This window comes from Ranitomeya imitator, chromosome 7, assembly GCF_032444005.1.
Source record: "Ranitomeya imitator isolate aRanImi1 chromosome 7, aRanImi1.pri, whole genome shotgun sequence".
Taxonomy (NCBI): Eukaryota; Metazoa; Chordata; class Amphibia; order Anura; family Dendrobatidae; genus Ranitomeya; species Ranitomeya imitator.
In genome coordinates this window covers 97,139,223-97,158,310 of record NC_091288.1, presented here as the reverse complement: position 1 = coordinate 97,158,310, position 19,088 = coordinate 97,139,223, and the positions used below count along the sequence as shown (strand labels likewise).

Below are 19,088 nucleotides of genomic sequence, written 5' to 3'. Positions count from 1 at the left end.
GCTACAAAATTAATGGGCTGAGGAAAAATTACGGCAGCTGTAAAATACCTACAACCACAGTCTTTAGACACTGGATTTCCTAATTATTATTTATTATCCAGATTTGAGATTTACTGAGACACTAACTATGATTAACAGTCAGTGAATCTGTAAAACATGGCTTCATTACCTTATTCAATATATGTCTTAACAATTATACTCTGTCCAGCTTAGAAAGACACAATACTGCTAAAAGGGAGTCGTCAACAATTTGCTGTTGACGGATTTGTTATTCTCCGTTCAGGGGTATATTCCTAAACCGCAGAATTTTTTTTTTCGAACACTGAAAATTATTTCCAAATATGTGAATGTGTTTCTTTCTGAAGAAAAATTGGTTAGTCTAAGAAATCTAAGAAAATTCTACAAAATCTGTGTAGTGTCCAGGCAACATGCCGCTATGACTTGATTGTGGCTTCTCATTGAATCATTAATGTCTAATTAGCTCTTGCACTTCTGTTCCTTAACACATTAATATTCAGTCAAAACTTATTAATTTGGTAGTGGTTTCCTACACAGTGTTTTACGGAAAAATGCCACTGCAGTTATTTTGAGACAGAAGTGCAATTTTTTTTTAAAAAAAAAAGAAGAATATAAGATCTTCCTTAAAGATAATCTGTCAGCAGGTTGTTACTATGTAATCTGAGAGCAGCACCGTGTAGGGACAGAGTCCGCAATTCCAGAGATGCGTCACTTACTGGGCTGCTTGCTGTAGTTTGGATGCCTTCACTGTTTTTCCTGCTGCAGAGCTAGCAGTCCTCTGAATGCTGAGCTCTGTATAACCCCGCTCACACCACTGATTGGCAGCTTTCTATGTACACTGTGCATAGACAGAAAACTAACAATCAGTGTTGCAGCCAGGGTTACACAGAGCTCCTGGCTATGGAGGACAACCTGGCAGCAGGTTTACTTTTCCTCTATTCATAATCTCCTGTTGACAAAACTGTGATTTTATCAAATCTACAGCTAGCAGCCCAGTAAGTGACACACTGCTGGAATCAGGATTTCTGCCTCTACATTATGCTGCCCTCAGATTAAATGACAAAAAGCAGATGAAAGATTCCTTTTAAAGGGAACCTGTCACTAAATGCATGCTTCCCGAATCACACAAATGCAACCAGGAATGTCTATCTCTGAAATGCTATGGTGTTTCAGAGACAACATAGTTTAAAAAGTCAGCCGGGGACCATAGTTGAAGACCTGACTACTCCAGTGCAACCCAAAGACCTGTCAATCAAGTAGAGCAGGGTGGAGAGAAGTCGGCTGGGGCAGCACAGACTAGTCAGATGCCTCCCCATGGTTCCCAGCCAACGCTTTGAAACTACCAGTATGTTTTTTCTTAAATGCCGCAGTGTTTCAGAGTAAAACATACCTGGCGGAGAATGTACAGCCAGGGCCAGGTACACACTGTACGCATGGGGCAGCTGGGCCACATATCAGGTTCTCTTTAAGACCTAGTGCATTTTCATGGCTTTAGAACCTGAGCCACAGAACTGGATTTGGACTGACTGTAATGTGATGTTATGCTCAGGGAGAAGCTGCTCGGCAGTAGAACAGTGCGGCTTGCCTATTTTCAAGACTTTACTATTCTAGGAAGGAATCTAGGTATAATGAAGTGCCGAGGATGTGTGCGTGAACATTCCTGCAGCAGATTCATGGCTATGACAATTTCCTGGCTTCGCAGTCTATTGTTCATTATGTGTAGCAATGAATATATCACAGTAAAACTTCCTCTGTGAACGTCCCCAAATGTAAAATCAAAATCTGGGAACAACCAGCACCCTGTTCCTCCTGTCACCTCTAACTGCTATTGAAAGGGGTGTACTAGGTACAAATAATGAGTTGGATAACGAGGCACAATCACTTACAGGCAATGCGAATAACATAGATCCAAGGACTTTCACGGGGAAGGTTCACATTTCATTTTGTGTGACAAGAAACAAAACAGAGGACAGGACACCATTTGTTACATAAATCCATCTATTCTAAGACGCTTTTCAACTCTGATCCAAATATTAGAGGATTTTCAACACATAGATGAAAACCCATGAAATGCAAGGCTTTTAAATTGTCTGAATCCAAGAGTTTCCTAACTACATGCCAACCTTAGGGGTCAAGATAAAATGTATGTATGAGGAATCATGACTGAAGTAATTGTTCTCAGACATATTCATCAGTCCTACAATAAATGTGCCATTACTACTTCAGGAAAAAAAGACAAATGATTGCGCCTCTTGCACTTGGGCATATGACGGGTCTACAGATACACCAGATTGTATGGAGCAGTAAGGCTATGTTCACACATTGTGCTTTTGGCATGATTTTACCCACAGGCAAAACCTGCTCTCTTGCAGTAAGAAACTTGATTAAAAAAAGCAGGTTTTGATTAGTTTTTTGGTGCAGTCGACTCCTAACGACGTTACGGCAAAACGCGCGTAGGGGCGGCAGGCCGGGGGATCCTGTCACTGCACCATTAAGTGTAAGTACCTGCTTAATACATACACCTTATTGACACTTTATTTATGCACTGCATGCACTTTCAGCACTTGCCATTCATAGCTTGCTGTGCCCTGCCATACACTCCCTCACAGGAGGTTATTTCCGCATACCTGGTTAAGGCTACGTTCACATTTGCGTTGTGCGGTGCTGCGTCGGCGACGCACCGCACAACGCAAACAAAAATGCATCAAAACGCAAGCTAAAACGCTGCGTTTTGCGACGCATGCGTCCTTTTTTGCCGAAATTGGGACGCAAAAAAAATGCAACTTGTTGCGTTTTCTGCGCCCCACGCTTGCGTCCAAAAAAACGCATGCGTCGAAAAACGCAGCACAACGCATGTCCATGCGCCCCCCATGTTAAATATAGGGGTGCATATTCGCCGCAGCGTTTCCCGACGCTGCGTCGGGAAAGGCTAATGTGAACGTAGCCTAACAGAGTGATAGGTGGCGGTTCAGCTGGCATTAATTTGCTTATTTTGTGCTGCTTAAACAACTCATCATAATTCTTATTTATACTTTAGTTAATATTTATTTGTGTGGTTTTACGGGACTTAATTTTGGACCCCTGTAGTACCCTGCATATGTGCGGTGATACTCTGTTTCTATTTTAATGTATCTATTTGTTTGTTAATAAAAATGTGTACAATTAAGTCCAATATACTCTTTTGACTCCCCGTTTTTGCTCTAATCAGCCTGTTTGGGAGTCTTTTGTGATTATAGTGTGTGAACATAGCCTAATCCTGTACCTATTGTGTCTTGTACATTGTATCAAATGCCTGCAATTTCATCCCAAGTTATCTCCCTGAATTCTGGATTCTGGGGAGAATATTTCTGCATCATGTCTTTGTTTTTTGCCCAGGTGAATTTTATGCTCTTTTGCTTGTTTTGTGCCTGTTTTTAGTTCAAAGTTCCACAAAATGTCACACATTAGTTTACAACAGACTATGAAAAAGAAGTAACAAAAAAAAAATGTGCCAAGGATGTAGTGAAGCACGTGTGCAATAACTGTACAACTTTTCAAAAGTGACAAGCGATGAATTTGGCCCCCAAAAATTTAATTGTTGTCTAACAACAAGCAAAATGATGAACAAAAAAATAAAAATGGCAAAAAGCTTTTTAAAAAAGTGTTAGAAATGGGGTAAAACAGATAGTAAATTAGGTGGGGGGAAAAAGGAAATGTGATTGTTAGATAACTGCAGTACCTCCTACTGCCTCCAGGGAGGTAACTCCGACTTGTGGATGAGGTCTATAGGATAATGGGTATCTTAATAAGATGGATATAGCGCATAGTAATTATTAATATTGTAAATATGACTATTATCCATTACCCAATAAATAGATAATTTCCAGTTTAGTGTGAATGTGAGACTAAACAGGACAGATTATAATGAATAATGCATGATTTGGGAGAATATCTGTGGGAGAACAAGCTATTCTCTAGCATCCAGCCAAACCGTTGCTATGTTTTTGCTGGCTCTACTTTAGACTTCAGCATTATACTGATAAATATGGAAAAACAAAAAAAGATATTTCAGACATGTATAAATGGAAAGTATCAGGGAAAAGGCATAGTTAAAATATCTAAATAAGGTGCCAGACAGCAAAGCAAAAAAAATCCTAAGCCGGAATTGCCCATAATTGAGCTTCTACAATAGAGGACCCTCGGCAGCCATGAAAACAAATCAAATCTTGCTGATAAACTCACTGACCAGTGGAAAGACTAGACTACTGAGTACAAAGAAAGAGAGGCTGCGGTTACAAAACTCCTGATTATTCCAATCCTGGAGCACCAGTAAATATTCAACAACGGTCTTGGCAAGACATTGCGGTTTTTTTTTTAGTTTGGTCGTAAAAGCATCTAAAGAAGAAAAACAACAAGTGGAGAGGAGGGCGCGAGTGAGTTGGGGGCGAACTTTGCATATTTGTAGGGCTGCAGAGTTACGGGAGTCTGTAGAGAAGTCGCTGCTGCCTAATTCCAGCTGAGGCTTTGATAGGACTTCTTCAGAAGTCGGCATTTTTATTTTATTCATATTCTAAGGTTTAAAGCTCATAAATGTGTAACTGATTTGGGCCCAGAATACATAAGGCAGTCTTTATATGACATGCCGCTTTCCATTATTTATATAGCACCAACATATACAGAGAATATATCCACTTGAAGTATTACATTTCAGTGCTATCCAATGCAAATACATTTTAGTATGTGAAAGTAATCTCTGCAATAAGCATTGCCTCGGCCATCTCGTCTTGTGCAGCACCTTGCAGGTGTGATTCTCTGCACAATCCCTCCACTCACAGAACAGTAGGTGGTCTCACTTGCAGCTCCTTATCCTGACCAACATCTAGGTCACTGGTGGTACCAGGAAAATGGCGGATTGCTGAATAATGTTTCAGATGACAGCAGTATTATGGGTAAGATCGGCTCTCTTTTCCCCAAAATCTATGGTTTTACATACAATAGAAATGTTAAGGGGGAAGGGATAGTATGGACACTGCCTGGACCACAGATATGATTATACATTTCTTTTTCTTTTTTCAGAAAAGAAGCAAGGAATGATACATCTGCGTCCTGTCCATATGCAACATGGATAGTCTACAGACAGAACTCTTACCAAGTGATTGGTGTAGTTGCACATGTCTGATATATTTTTCAGAACAGACTTTCTCACTGAATTCAATGTTAGGTGGAGCTGGGTGTGGGACAGTAATGGGGGTGACTAGCATGCCCATCCTGATTATTTACAACACTAAAATGGTGAAAGTTCTGACAGAGATGTACACCAGTCCACGGCTGGAGAAACATTTCTGGCTGAGGCACACGGTAGGCTACGTTCACATTAGCGTCGCGTCGCTGTTGCGTCGGCGACGCACGGAAAAACGCGCGCAAAAACGCGCGCGTTTTGCGACGCGTGCGTCGTTTTTTGACGAAATCGGACGCACAGAAAATGCAACTTGTAGCGTTTTCTTGCGTTCGACGCTAGCGTCTAAAACGACGCACGTGTCGGAAAACGCGTGCAAAAAGACGCACGCGTCCCCTATGTTAAACATAGGGGTGCGTCGCCGCTGCGTCGCCGCTGCGTCGCCGACGCAACAGCGACGCGACGCTAATGTGAACGTAGCCGTAGTTGAAAGCTGCATCATATTCATTAGAGAAGCCCTCCCATCTATATATCTCTTGTTAAATGTGTGTATATATGCATGGAATATAGTGTCAATGTGTCAATAATTTAGAAAATACAGTGGGGAAGAGATGACCTGGGAGGGATATATTAACATTAATATACAAAAGGCGAGACCCCCATAGATAAATCCCTCTGTAACAGGCCATAAAACATAGCTTTTAATATTAAACAATGTATATGGGGTAAAAGTGAAATGATGTCCCTAATCTGCCTATAGTAAAATGATATGGGGGTTCTCCCCTTTTGTATATCAGAGTGTTAATATGCTCCCCTACCGCCGTCTTCTCCGGTGTCCAGGGCCGTTATTCTCTGCTTCTCAGTGATGTTGCCACTATTGGGACTAGCCGGCTCCTATACAAGGAAGGTCTATAGTGGCTCGTTCGGACGCTCCATAGGCTTGCATTATAGATGCCACTTCTGGGTCTCGCAGAGCAGAGTGTGACCTGGAGAGTTTGCAGAGGGGTGGTGTCACTGAGAAGAGGAGACAAATGGCCCTAGACACTGGAGAGGTGCTAGGTGAGCATATCAATACTCTCACACTGCATTACATGTAGGCATACATACATTTAATTAAAAAAAATAGTATATAGATGAGAGGCATGTATCAATGGATTAGGCGCATCTTATTGCAACTCATAGTTCTTTAAGACCGACATAAAAAACACCAGTCTTGATGAACTGGGCCCAATGGGTGAGTTAAAAAAATACCATACAAACACGGATAATTTGTGCAGAGATGTAAAAGAACATGGCATATATTGTCAGGTGCAACCCAGTGCAGACCATAGGGTGGCACAGACACTGGGTTATTGTAAAGTGCTGCGGAATATGTTGGCACTCTATAAATACAAGTTATTCAAATTGTTGTAATTATTTGTATTAAGATGCAATTGCATATTCTAATAACAGAGACAAAATCCTTCACTCGTAACATTACTGGAGAACCTGTACTTTCAAGATACAATTATTAAAGCTAATCAGAGTGAAATGTTATTAAGAGACTGAGACGAAAAACTACACAATGATAAAAGTCTTAAAACACAGATCTGTTTCCCAGACACAGCCGCCATCAAACCATTGGTCTGAAGCGTGGCACCGTCTGATGTTGTAGACAACAACAGAAATTTCATATTATCTCTACCTTTAATGCAAGATTTACAATGAAGTCATCTATTGCTTTTCTATTAGTGCGGAGATAAAGATAGACCTCTTACATTACTGTACTGTATATTGATAAATTCATTTTTACTGACACACAATTTTAAGGTCAGCAGTGGTCAAAAAATCCCCTGTGTCTGTATATTGCTCCTGATAATTCACAGAAAACATAAGGAAGGCTGGTTGCCCATTAGTAAGATAGGACTCTTTAACTTATTGGCTATGTGTTTCTTACGTGTTAGTAAAATGTCTCTGAATTAGCCAAGCCAATATCCAACAACTTGAAAATCAATAAACCTCTCTATGCAAATGTAATGCAAAAGTATTTTCAATTACTTAATATTTATGATGTGTCAAGGGTTAATGACGCACAACAAGTAACACTTGCCACAAGAAACTTAGACATACCTGACTCACCAGACACACATAAGACTGGTGATGAATCTGATTCCTGCCTACCTCCACAACATAACCCACCCACTCTAGATCTATAAATCTATCTTACAAGCTAAATGTAAATTCTCAATCAAAATTATACTTATGTATGGGTTATGTTTTTATTTATAAAAAGTAAGCTATATATCTCTGTTTAATGACTTACCTGCAACAAAGATCAACCAATATTAATATTGAAGTCTAACTTAAAGAAGACATGTCACCTGCTAAAAACAACGGAGTTAAATACATTATAAAAATCCCTGTGCTTCCCTGAATCTGCAGTTTTTCCTGTTTTGAGCTGCGTCCCTGTATTGCAGAGATATTTACATTTGTAGCTTTTGAAGCACAGCATGTGAAAACTCTGCTTGTAGTGCAACTGGGAGTTCTTCAGAGTCTTCTTTCCACCTTCACTTTGCCCTCTGAGATGCTTATGATCTTAGCTTGGCATCATATCATATTGCTAGACTCCTAAATCAGCTGCTGAGCTATGATTGACAGCATCTGGGAGGAAGGGGTGAAAGTACACGTCTCCGGAGTAGACTGTGAAGAAACTCCCAGTTGCACTACAAGTAGAAGTTTCACATATTGTGCTTCGAAAGCAACAAATGTGAATATCTCTGCAATACATTGATGCGGCATAAAACAGAAAATAATGACAGAATTAGGTGAGCTCAGATACTTTTTACAAGGTATTTAACTCAATTTTTAAAGAGTAACTATCATTTTAATTTGCATTTCATAAATTAATCGCATATATGGAAGCAAGCAAGCTTGTGATATTTGTTATCAGATAAATTTGCTTCTGTCTCCTCAAGGATTGATCTTCCACTCTCTTCCTGTTTACAACCTGTAAAATCTGTATTCAGTGAAGGCAGATTTTCTCATTACTGAGATAGGATATTACAGTAAATGCTTTTAAAATTCTGCTACAAGTTCTTCTGAAACAACAGTTACAGATTTCCATAGAACTTCATGAGCACCAACTGCCATATTTAATCTCAGTAATGGGAAAGTCTGTATTCACTGAAGTGAGATTTTATTCGAGAATTGAGAATTTTGAGAATGAATAATTAGTTCAAGAGGAGAAAGTTGCAAATTTCTATACTAAGAAATATTACAAAGTTTCTTATATTCACGTGTACTATTGACTTATGAAAGAAAAATGTAAACAATGGCTACTCTTTAACAATTTCATCTAAAATCCAACTTCCCATTCTCGCTGGGATCCAGAAAATTAAGATAGACCATTTCACACATCCTTGTTTCACGATCCAATTTCAGACTGCGATGTACAGACCGACCGCAGGTTTCCTGACCCGAACTCAACAGCCTCATATATGACTACAAGGGTATGTGCACACGTCTGGATTTCTTGCAGAAATTTCCTGAAGAAAACCGGAAATTTTCTGCAAGAAATCCGCATTTTTTTTTGCGTTTTTTTCGCATTTTTCTTAGCATTTTGCAAGCGTAATTAGCTTGCAGAATACTAAAGTTTTCCAAGCGATCTGTAGCATCGCTTGGAAAACTGACTGACAGGTTGGTCACACTTGTCAAACATAGTGTTTGACAAGTGTGACCAACTTTTTACTATAGATGCTGCCTATGCCGCATCTATAATAAAAAATAGAATGTTTAAAAATAATTAAAAAAAATAAAAAAATGGTTATACTTATCCGCAGACAGCCGATCTCCTCAGCGGCGTCCATTCCTATAGATGGTGTGTGTGCAGGACCTTCCATGACGTCGCGGTCACATGAGCGGTCACATGAGCGGTCGCACGAACAATCACAGGACCGCGACGTCATCGTAGGTCCTTCACACAGAGCATCTATAGGAACAGAAGCGGCAGCATGCAGCGCTGAGAGGCGGGAAGACACCGGGGCCATCAGAGGGTGAGTATATGACTATTTTTTATTTTAATTCTTTTTTTTTTTTTACTAATTATATGGTGCCCAGTCCGTGGAGGAGAGTCTCCTCTCCTCCACCCTGGGTACCAACCGCACATAATCTGCTTACTTCCCGCATGGTGTACACAGCCCCATGCGGAAAGTAAGCAGATCAATGCACTCCTAGGTGTGCGGAATCCCCGCAATTCCGCATTTTTAATGAACATGTTGCTTTCTTTTCTGCAATGCGATTTTTTCGCGGAAAAAAAGCAACATTTGCACTAGAAATGCGGAATACACTGTAATTAATAGGAGGCATATGTAAGCGTTTTTTTTCGAGTTTTTATCACGTTTTTATAGCGAAAAAACGCGAAAAATCCTGAAAGTGTGCACATGGCCTAAGACTGCTGAATCTGGATAAGAAGATCTGTGACTAGTCTGTACAATGCGATCCATGTGTGGACTGAGAAACATGGATCTGTGAAATGACTGAGTTTATAGGCAGGCAGCCATTGATCTAAAAATCCTAAAAAGATAGAAATCCTGTCCAAAAATGTCTGAGTAATTAAAGGATATCGAGGTGTGGAGACCCAAAGGTGTATGAGTGCTGTGGTCCTTCATCTAGGATTATACTCTCTGGCTCTTCTGGGAGAAGTGGTCTTTATAAGGAAAGGACCATATGATTTATCGGAGCCTCTCCAGTATATTGCTCAGAACAGCATAAGAGGAACCGTGCTGAGCAGGACGCTGCTGCCCCTTTGCTACAGTGATTGGTGAATGTATAAGAATGAGAAACCCATTGATCAAAATGATCATTTTTTCATATCTTACTCTAAAGAGCTGCAGCATTTTAGAGAAAACAGGGCTTGAAAAGCCAATCAACGGGAGCAGGACATAGAGAAGCCGACAGGGGGCCACGCTGGACTAGTAAGGTACAGTATCTCCCTGTAACTCCTCCTGGCCTCGCTTTATCCCGCTCCAGTTAATTGACAGGTTTTTCCTATGTGTGTAAGGAGGGAGAGACCTGTCAATCAATGAAGAGAGGCAGAGACAAGTCAAGCAGGTGCAACACCGGACTAGTCAGGCAGGAGCAACACCGGACTAGTAAGGCAGGAGCAACACCGGACTAGTCAGGCAGGAGCAACATCGGACTAGTCAGGCAGGTGGAACACCGGACTAGTCAGGCAGGAGCAACATCGGACTAGTCAGGCAGGATCAACACCGGACTGGTCAGGCAGGAGCAACACCAGACTAGTCAGGCAGGAGCAACACCGAACTAGTCAGGCAGGAGCAATACCGGACTAGTCAGGCAGGAGCAATACCGGACTAGTCAGGCAGGAGCAACACCGGACTAGTCAGGCAGGAGCAACACCGGACTAGTCAGGCAGGAGCAATACCGGATTAGTCAGGCAGGAGCAATACCGGACTAGTCAGGCAGGAGCAATACCGGACTAGTCAGGCAGGAGCAATACCGGACTAGTCAGGCGGGAGCAACACCGGACTAGTCAGGCAGGAGAAACACCGGACTAGTCAGGCAGGAGAAACACCAGACTAGTCAGGCAGGAGCAACACCGGACTAGTCAGGTCTCTCTCCATAGTCCCCAGTCGGCTTTTCAAACTTTGTGTTTTCTAGAACTGGATGCAATCGTGCAGCCAAGCTCTGAATGATACTACACAAATCTAATCACAGGTTGCCTTTAATTGTAAAATACCTCAATTTCTCTCTCCCCAAATCATCTATCGAGATAAAATCAGGAGAGCCTCACAAACATTAGATGACTGAGTGATTCTGTGAAAATTGTCAGGTTTGGCTGGCTGTTCTCTGTGTGGGGGGTCTTTTAGTTTATGCAACTGAACTGTTTCTAAATTGATTAATTGTAAAGCACGTTATACATGATGTCATGCTTACCTGGATACACTGTTGGTTTGGGAAACGCAGAGATTGGTTCTAAAATGGAGAACAAAAAATGTTTTCTTTTAGTTGCAATTCAATCATCTGAACAGGTATGTGTTTGTCAACATTACATGTATTACTTCATTTTACATTGCTATATTCCAAGCATTTATGCTGATGTTGGAACACAGCCATCATAGATATCTTGCCGTAAACCACATTAGTGAGTTAATTTCAGATACAAGCACAATCCTCCCTCCGGATTCATTACATTTCATTTAATATGCAATGTCGATGCAGAGCATGTGTGCAAGAGATGTGTATTGATTAGGCATTCAGTCCATGAAACGCAGCAAACACTCACTGCTGTGTCATCTTTAAATGGGATAAGACAATTATGATCTCATGGCTACCAATAATTATACATTGTACCATATTTATTGCTATTGCGGAACTACAATTCCTGTGATTCTAAGCGTGCTCCATGGGTTACACATCAGTGTCGTATAAATCTGTGTCTACGATAAGAAGACCATGTCACAATTGATGCCATCAAAGGATTGTGACATAGAACATATAAACATCTGCACTACTGAGGGTAAAAATCTATGATCGATAAACCATTCTTGACCGAAACGACAATCATTTCCCTGAATGTTAATTTTCACAGTAAAATAAAAGAGGGACAAAGGAGGAAATAAAATTTCCAATACAAAGTTATTATTCATCTGTATTGTATGTTTGCTCGGAAATGATACAATCCTATTGTTTAAGGGACTTTAACATTGTTCTGGTTATTACTCTTTGTCTTTAAAAGGAATCTGTCGGTAGGATCGTCCCTCTTAAGCTGTCAATATGGGCATGTAGGTCATAGGATGCTGAATGAAATGATACCTTCATATCTGTGATCTTATCTCTTATTCCAGAGAAATCCATTTTTTTTTATATGTAAATCATTTGTTCAGGACTATGGCCGGACACTGATCTTACTGTGAATCTGCCTCCAGAGATTATTTTAAATGAAAGGTGGCTTTACCAATGTGAACCAAGTAATGACTGACACAGCTCTGCACTGAGATAAGAACTAACACAGTAGACCAGAAGAGAACTTTGTCTCCTTATAACCATTTTCAGCAGCACTTGTCCTCTCATGGTGCTGGCAGCTCTGCTGCAGACCTGTCTTGGATTATAACTAACACAGTACAGCAGAGTTGAGTCTTGTCTCATTGCAAACATATTTGCAGTGATGTCAGGTCTGCTTTATTACCCTTCCCCCACATACTGGCTGCCTGTGAGATGGAAGATGAAGCACTATGAGAGGACACCTGCAGTGCAAATGCGTTAGTACAACACAAGTGTACTTTGTCTCATTGCAGTGTTTTATCTGTTATTCTGTTTTAGATCTGCATTACTGTGTTAGCTCTGCTATACTGTAATAGATCTGCAGTACTGTGTTGGCTCTGCTATTCTGTGTTAGATCTGCAGTACCGTGTTAGCTTTGCTGTAATGTGTTAGCTCTGCAGTACTGTGTTAGCTCTGCTGTACTGTGTTAGACCTGCAGTAATGTGTTAGCCCTGCTGTACTATGTTAGATCTGCAGTACTGTGTTAGCTCTGCAGTACTGTGTTAGATCTGCAGTACTGTGTTAGCTTTGCTGTAATCTGTTAGATCTGCAGTACTGTGTTAGCTCTGCTGTACTGTGTTAGACCTGCAGTACTGTGTTGGCTCTGCTGTACTGTGTTAGATCTGCAGTACTGTGTTAGCTTTGCTGTACTGTGTTAGCTCTGCTGTACTGTGTTAGATCTGCTGTACTGTGTTAGAACTGCAGTACTGTGCTAGCTTTGCTGTACTGTGTTAGCTCTGCTGTACTGTGTTAGCTCTGCTGTACTGTGTTAGATCTGCTGTACTGTGCTAGATCTGCAGTACTGCGTTAGCTTTGCTGAACTGTGTTAGCTCTGCTGTACTGTTTAGACCTGCAGTACTGTGTTGGCTCTGCTGTACTGTGTTAGCTTTGCTGTACTGTGTTAGCTCTGCTGTACTGTGCTAGATCTGCTGTACTGTGTTAGATCTGCAGTACTGTGTTAGATCTGCAGTACTGTGTTAGCTTTGCTGAACTGTGTTAGCTCTGCCGTACTATGCTAGATCTGCTGTACTGTGCTAGATCTGCAGTACTGTGATAGCTCTGCTGTACTGTGTTAGATCGGCTGTACTATATTAGATCTGCAGTATTGTGTTAGTTGTGGTCTCACTGCAGAGCTGTGTGTGATTATGAGAGCAAAGTATCAGTCACTACTTGTCTTTCATTGGTAACACCCCCTTTCATTTAAAATAATCTCTGGTTCAGATTATCCTACAAATCAATGTCCAGCCGATAGATCATAGCAGTTTATTTACATATAAGTAAAACGTAGAAATCTTTGGAATAAGACATCAGATCGCACATCAAGGTATCATGTTATTCAGCTTCCTATCACCTACATGCCCATACAGACAGCTTAGGAGGGTTGATCCTACTTACAGATTCTTTTTTCAATCCAAGATCAATGGGTAGGAGTCTTATAGGACTATGTCAATTTACAATACTAATAGGGTTTTTCTGATTTTATAAATAGTATTACTTTAGGTCATTAGGCTCTGTGTAAGTGCCAATGCCTATCCTAAAGTCAAAGTTACCAATGTGTTACATTGCATCACTCATAGTAAGAGAAGGGTTAAAAAGCAGTTTTAATTCTCCATCAACGTTTAAATGTAAAGATTGCTGAGCAGCAGCTGAATTGCATCTCTTGGGAGAGGATGGTAATGTGAACATGGCTGAGAATTTAATGGCAATACATTGATAGTTTACATCTTTCTGTTTGTTGATAGCCTGATGTTGTATTATCTCATCCACACTGACACGGCACTAAATCTTACAGCATAGAAACCTCACTGGTGGACTGGGCATGTGGAAGCTTTCAAACGCTTGCTCTACTATACAAGGCTCAAGTGGACTGTAAAATTTTACGTTTAATGTAGAATACATTTCCACAGGTCTGTTTCTTTGTGGATTACTTGAAAGGTTTTCCAGAGAGTCAAATGCTGTCCCCAACCCCCATAATATCAGACAAAATATTATCTGGCTTATACCACGTGATATAAGAGGTTGATGAGGAACCACACATTGAAAGAAAACTAAAGTCCCGATTCATGAAGTCTGGGATGTAATACATCAGTCTTAACGAGCGGCGCACAGGAATAAGATGCGCCAACTTTTTTTTTATGCGCACGAAACTTAATAAATTTGTCTAATCTCTTCAGTGGCGTGCCCTTCCAGGCACTTGCCAGATAGGTTACTTCAGTCAGGGATTGCTCAAAGCTGGTGTCAAAATGCCAAAAGTCACATCATTTTTGCTCAACGTTGAGTTGCACAAAAATTTTGCAACTTTTCAAAGTGTTTTATGCTGACTTTTTCGGGTAAATACTATGTTAAATTTGAGAGGGGGGGGGGCTAAGTCCATAAATCAATTTTCTGAAGTAAGGAACAAGGTGCTATGCAACTTGAAAACAAGGTCAGCAAAAGAAAATCCTTAACCAAAGAAGAGATTGGGATTTTAAACAGGCAAAAAATCTAATAGAGAGGTCAGCAATTCATTAAAGGGAACCTGTCAGAAGGATTGTGCACAGTAACCAACAGACAGTGTCAGGTTGGTGCTGTTATACTGATTAAAATGATACCTGGTGATGACATCCGTCTTGTGGTTGTTGTTTAATGTTTATTTTCAATTTTGTGTTAATAATATGCTCGTGCTCCAGGGCGGCCTGTGGGGTGTCTGCATGTGGTACTCTGATTAGGTATTCATACTGATGGCTTCTGACAGATCACTGATCCCTCACTGACCTGCCTCCTATTTTACATACTGATTATAAGATGCATCGAAGAAAAAAAATAATTCACATATAGCAGGAAGGAGTCGGCACCTGCACTGTAGCATCATCGCATCTATAATGTCCATGTGATTATTTTATTTGGCAATATATACTTATTAATAAAAGATTCTCTCTCAAAATGGTGCTGGCCGCATATGCACAGTAGCATGAAATGGCGATCCCATAGATGCTACTGCACAGGTGCAACACCCCAGGAAGTCGGTTGTTACAGTGGTATTGCCTTCCTCACGGGGAGTGTGATGCCATGCCTGAAAGCGAGAGGGATCCCTTTAACAGGTAACATGACTCCAGGCCAGAAGGGGAGCTTGAGACCCAGTTTCAGGGTAACTTCCCTACATATTCTGGCTGGAGGAGGAGTTAGGAGTTCAGTCAAGAGGTGAGCTGGAGCCGTGCAGACACAAGGTTCTGCAGCTCCTAACAGAGCAGTCTGTAGGAGACTGTGAGTGGAGAAGAGGCAAAGGAGAGGAAAGATGCTGAGAGTGGGCTCACTCCAGAATCAGCGCAAGTAATTGGAGGCCGGAATTCCGAGGTTGCGGGGCTAACTGTATGCCCCACAGCAGAAACTGGCGGCAGGAGATTCCAAGTCTCCTGGTCACCATTAACACCCAAAGGCACAGCAGCGGATAGAGTCCAGAGTCACCACCAGAGAGGGACCCCTGTAAAAAGGCTCAAGTTTCCTGCCATGCGGGTAATGTTCAACTAAAAGGACAGAGAGAGACGGGACCTTGTTTGAAGCTTCAGGCAGCAAGGGACTTAAAACACAGCACAGTAAGGAAGGCTTTCAACCCCACCTGGCTTGGAGGATTCTGAATCGCTTTCAGGCTGACCGGACCTCACCATCACCTGTTGCCTGTACCCCAGACTGTGTCTGCATTCTACCAGTAAAAGGTAAAGAGACTGCAACCTTGTGTCCTGCAATTCGTTCCTGCACCTCACCATCTATCATCCTTACCAACTACATCTGGAGCCCTGGGGACTACTAAGTTCTACCTGTGGGGAACTAGACCATCTCTGCCGCAATACTTTCATCCCCAGAGGACCCCCTTAAGCAACGTCGGCCACCACTGGCCGAGTACCACAGGTGGCGTCATGAACATTCTTTATTCAAAACAACCCTTTTAAAGACTTTCCCTGTAACTTGGATGCCGAGGGCCCGGACCAGGTCACTGCCACTGTGACTACCCCTTTAATGACCACCGTACCCCAAGGTCCTAGCGGGCGCTCCACAGGCGCAGCCGGCAAAACCAAAAGACGGTTTTTTATCAACCCAGGTATCATTTTAATCAGTGTAAAGGCGCCAACGTGAGTGTCTGTAGGTTACTGAGCATAATCCTGCTGACAGGATCCATTTAAGATTCTTATATAAGACATTAAGGATGAAAATTGAGCCTTTGATACATCTCTAGTGTCAGAGCGCTCTTCTGCACCATCGACCACTTTGCCTGTTGTACTATGCATCACATTTCGATAATATTACTCTAACAGTCTGGGTCATGCTATGGGTCTTAGAATCACAATCCTCTTACCCATGCAGTTTTCCAGGGGGATATCATTGGCTATCCGAATATCATCCACAGCAATCTCTCCTGATTGGCCCTTTCCAACAATTCCTTCTATGACAACCTGCAAGAAAAAAAAGGAAATCTGTATAGATGCATATCTAATAATGTAAACAATGTATTGTTAGGAGTACAGACTGTCATTTGTTATTATGAACTACTGTAATATCCTCTAGATAGGATAGTTAACCAGTAGCAACCAATTTAAAGATGCACTCCCAAATAACATTTGTATTGCTTAAGTGTGTACACGCATGTAATGTAGTGTCAGTATGATAATATACTCATCTTCCGCTGCTTTCTCTGGGATCCAGCGCCGTTCTTCTGCTCTTCTCGGTGACATCACTGTAAATGAGACCTGCCTGCTCATTCTACACTCTATACATTATTACAAACCCTCTCATCCCTTGGCATCGCAGACTTGGCCCTATCCTGGATCTCATCATACCTAACAGACAGGACATTCAGCGTCTCCCACTCACACACCACCTCCTCACCTCGCCCCTTATCTGTCGGAGTCCCACAAGGTTCAGTTCTTGGGCCCTTGCTCTTCTCCATTTACACCTTTGGCCTGGGACAGCTCATAGAATCTCATGGCTTTCAGTATCACCTCTATGCTGACGACACACAGATCTACATCTCTGGACCAGATATCACCTCCCTTCTAACCAGAATCCCTCAATGTCTGTCTGCTATTTCATCCTTCTTCTCCACTAGATTTCTAAAACTTAACATGGACAAAACAGAATTCATCATCTTTCCCCCATCTCACGCGACCCCCCCAACGAACCTATCCATTACAGTAAATGGCTGCCCACTCTCCCCAGTCCCACAAGCTCGCTGCCTCGGGGTAATCCTTCACGCTGATCTCTCCTTCAAACCACATATCCAAGCCCTTTCCACTTCCTGCCGCTTTCAACTCAAAAATATTTCACGAATCCGTTCATTCCTCAACCATGAATCTGCAAAAACCCTAGTCCATGCCCTCATCATCTCTCGCCTTGACTACTGCAACCTCCTGCTCTGTGGCCTCCCCTCTAACACTCTCGCACCCCTCCAATCTATTCTAAACTCTGCTGCCCGACTAATCCACCTGTCCCCCCGCTATTCCCCGGCCTCTCCCCTCTGTCAATCCCTTCACTGGCTCCCCATTGCCCAGAGACTCCACTACAAAACCCTTACCATGACGTACAAAGCCATCCACAACCTGTGTCCTCCATACATCTGTGACCTCGTCTCCCGGTACTTACCTACCCGCAACCTCCGATCCTCACAAGATCTCCTTCTCTACTCCCCTCTTATCTCCTCTTCCCACAATCGTATACAAGATTTCTCTCGCGTATCACCCCTACTCTGGAACCCTCTGCCACAACACATCAGACTCTCGCCTACCATCGAAACCTTCAAAAAGAACCTGAAGACCTACCTCTTCAGACAAGCCTACAACCTGCAGTAACCACCGATCGACCAAACCGCTGCATGACCAGCTCTACCCTCACCTACTGTATTCTCACCCATCCCTTGTAGATTGTGAGCCTTCGCGGGCAGGGTCCTCATTCCTCCTGTACCAGTTATGACTTGTACTGTTTAAGATTATTGTACTTGTTTTTATTATGTATACCGCTCCTCACATGTAAAGCGCCATGGAATAAATGGCGCTATAACAATAAATAATAATAATAATAATACTACATGAGCCGGAAGTCACTGTAACCATGAAACCCTATGCAGCCTTACACTGACGCTCCATAGGCTTACATTGTACAAGTCACTTCTGGGTCACGCAGAGCGCAGTGTGACCTGGAGAGTCTGCAGAGCGGTGACGTCACTGAGAAGAGTAGACGAACGGCACTGGACACTGGAGAGAGCAGTGGTAGGTGAATATGTTACTACACTTACACTGCATCACCGCCATATACACACATTTGGGAGTGCTTCTTTAATGTATACAATCAAGATCAAAGGGGTTTCCACTACTCAGACACCATTCTCAATCCCTGCATTTTTCCCCAGTTAAATAATAACACTTATAGTCACCTCACATTGTTATGTCACACGGTCTCTGTGGCCAATTAGCACAGGGTTGACTCTCCCCTTCAGCAAATCAACACATCTGGAGGAAGCGAGAGAGAAGCCAAACCTCTCACTTCCCCTGGATGTCAATTATGTCTATAGAAAAGTAGAGTTCAGCCAGCGCTGATTAGTGTCAGGGATCGAGTGACATAAAAACGTCATGCAAGCCCCGGGATAGCCAGTGTCAACATCGCTGGAATGGCGCCGGCTACGGAAGTGACTATATGTGTTATTATTTTACTGGGGGAAATATGGGATTGAGAAGGGGTTGTCGGAATAGTGGACAATCCCTAAAATATGTTGCCGTATGTCACAATACAAACTGCCTAAATTATTAAATAGATCTACTGATGAGGCTGATGTACTTACTGTGAAAATAATAAAATATATGCGGTCTGTATTAGGAAATCTGATGACCGTTTCCCTTTTAGTGATATA

General features: G+C 42.0%; 1 protein-coding gene across 3 annotated transcripts in view; it reads right to left on the bottom strand.

Moving 5' to 3' along the window:
- NRP2 (neuropilin 2) overlaps positions 1-19,088 on the bottom strand; it is a 178,323-nt gene that overhangs the window by 15,298 nt on the left and 143,937 nt on the right. For all 3 annotated transcript variants that reach the window (XR_011314661.1, XM_069733670.1, XM_069733669.1), the window contains exons 14-15: positions 16,545-16,641; positions 11,108-11,146 (exon numbers count right to left, since the gene is read on the bottom strand). Coding sequence is in view for 2 of the 3 variants with exons in the window: in XM_069733670.1 (XP_069589771.1) it covers positions 11,108-11,146; positions 16,545-16,641 (136 nt within the window). In the remaining variant the exon portion in view is untranslated. The remainder of the gene's footprint in view (positions 1-11,107; positions 11,147-16,544; positions 16,642-19,088) is intronic.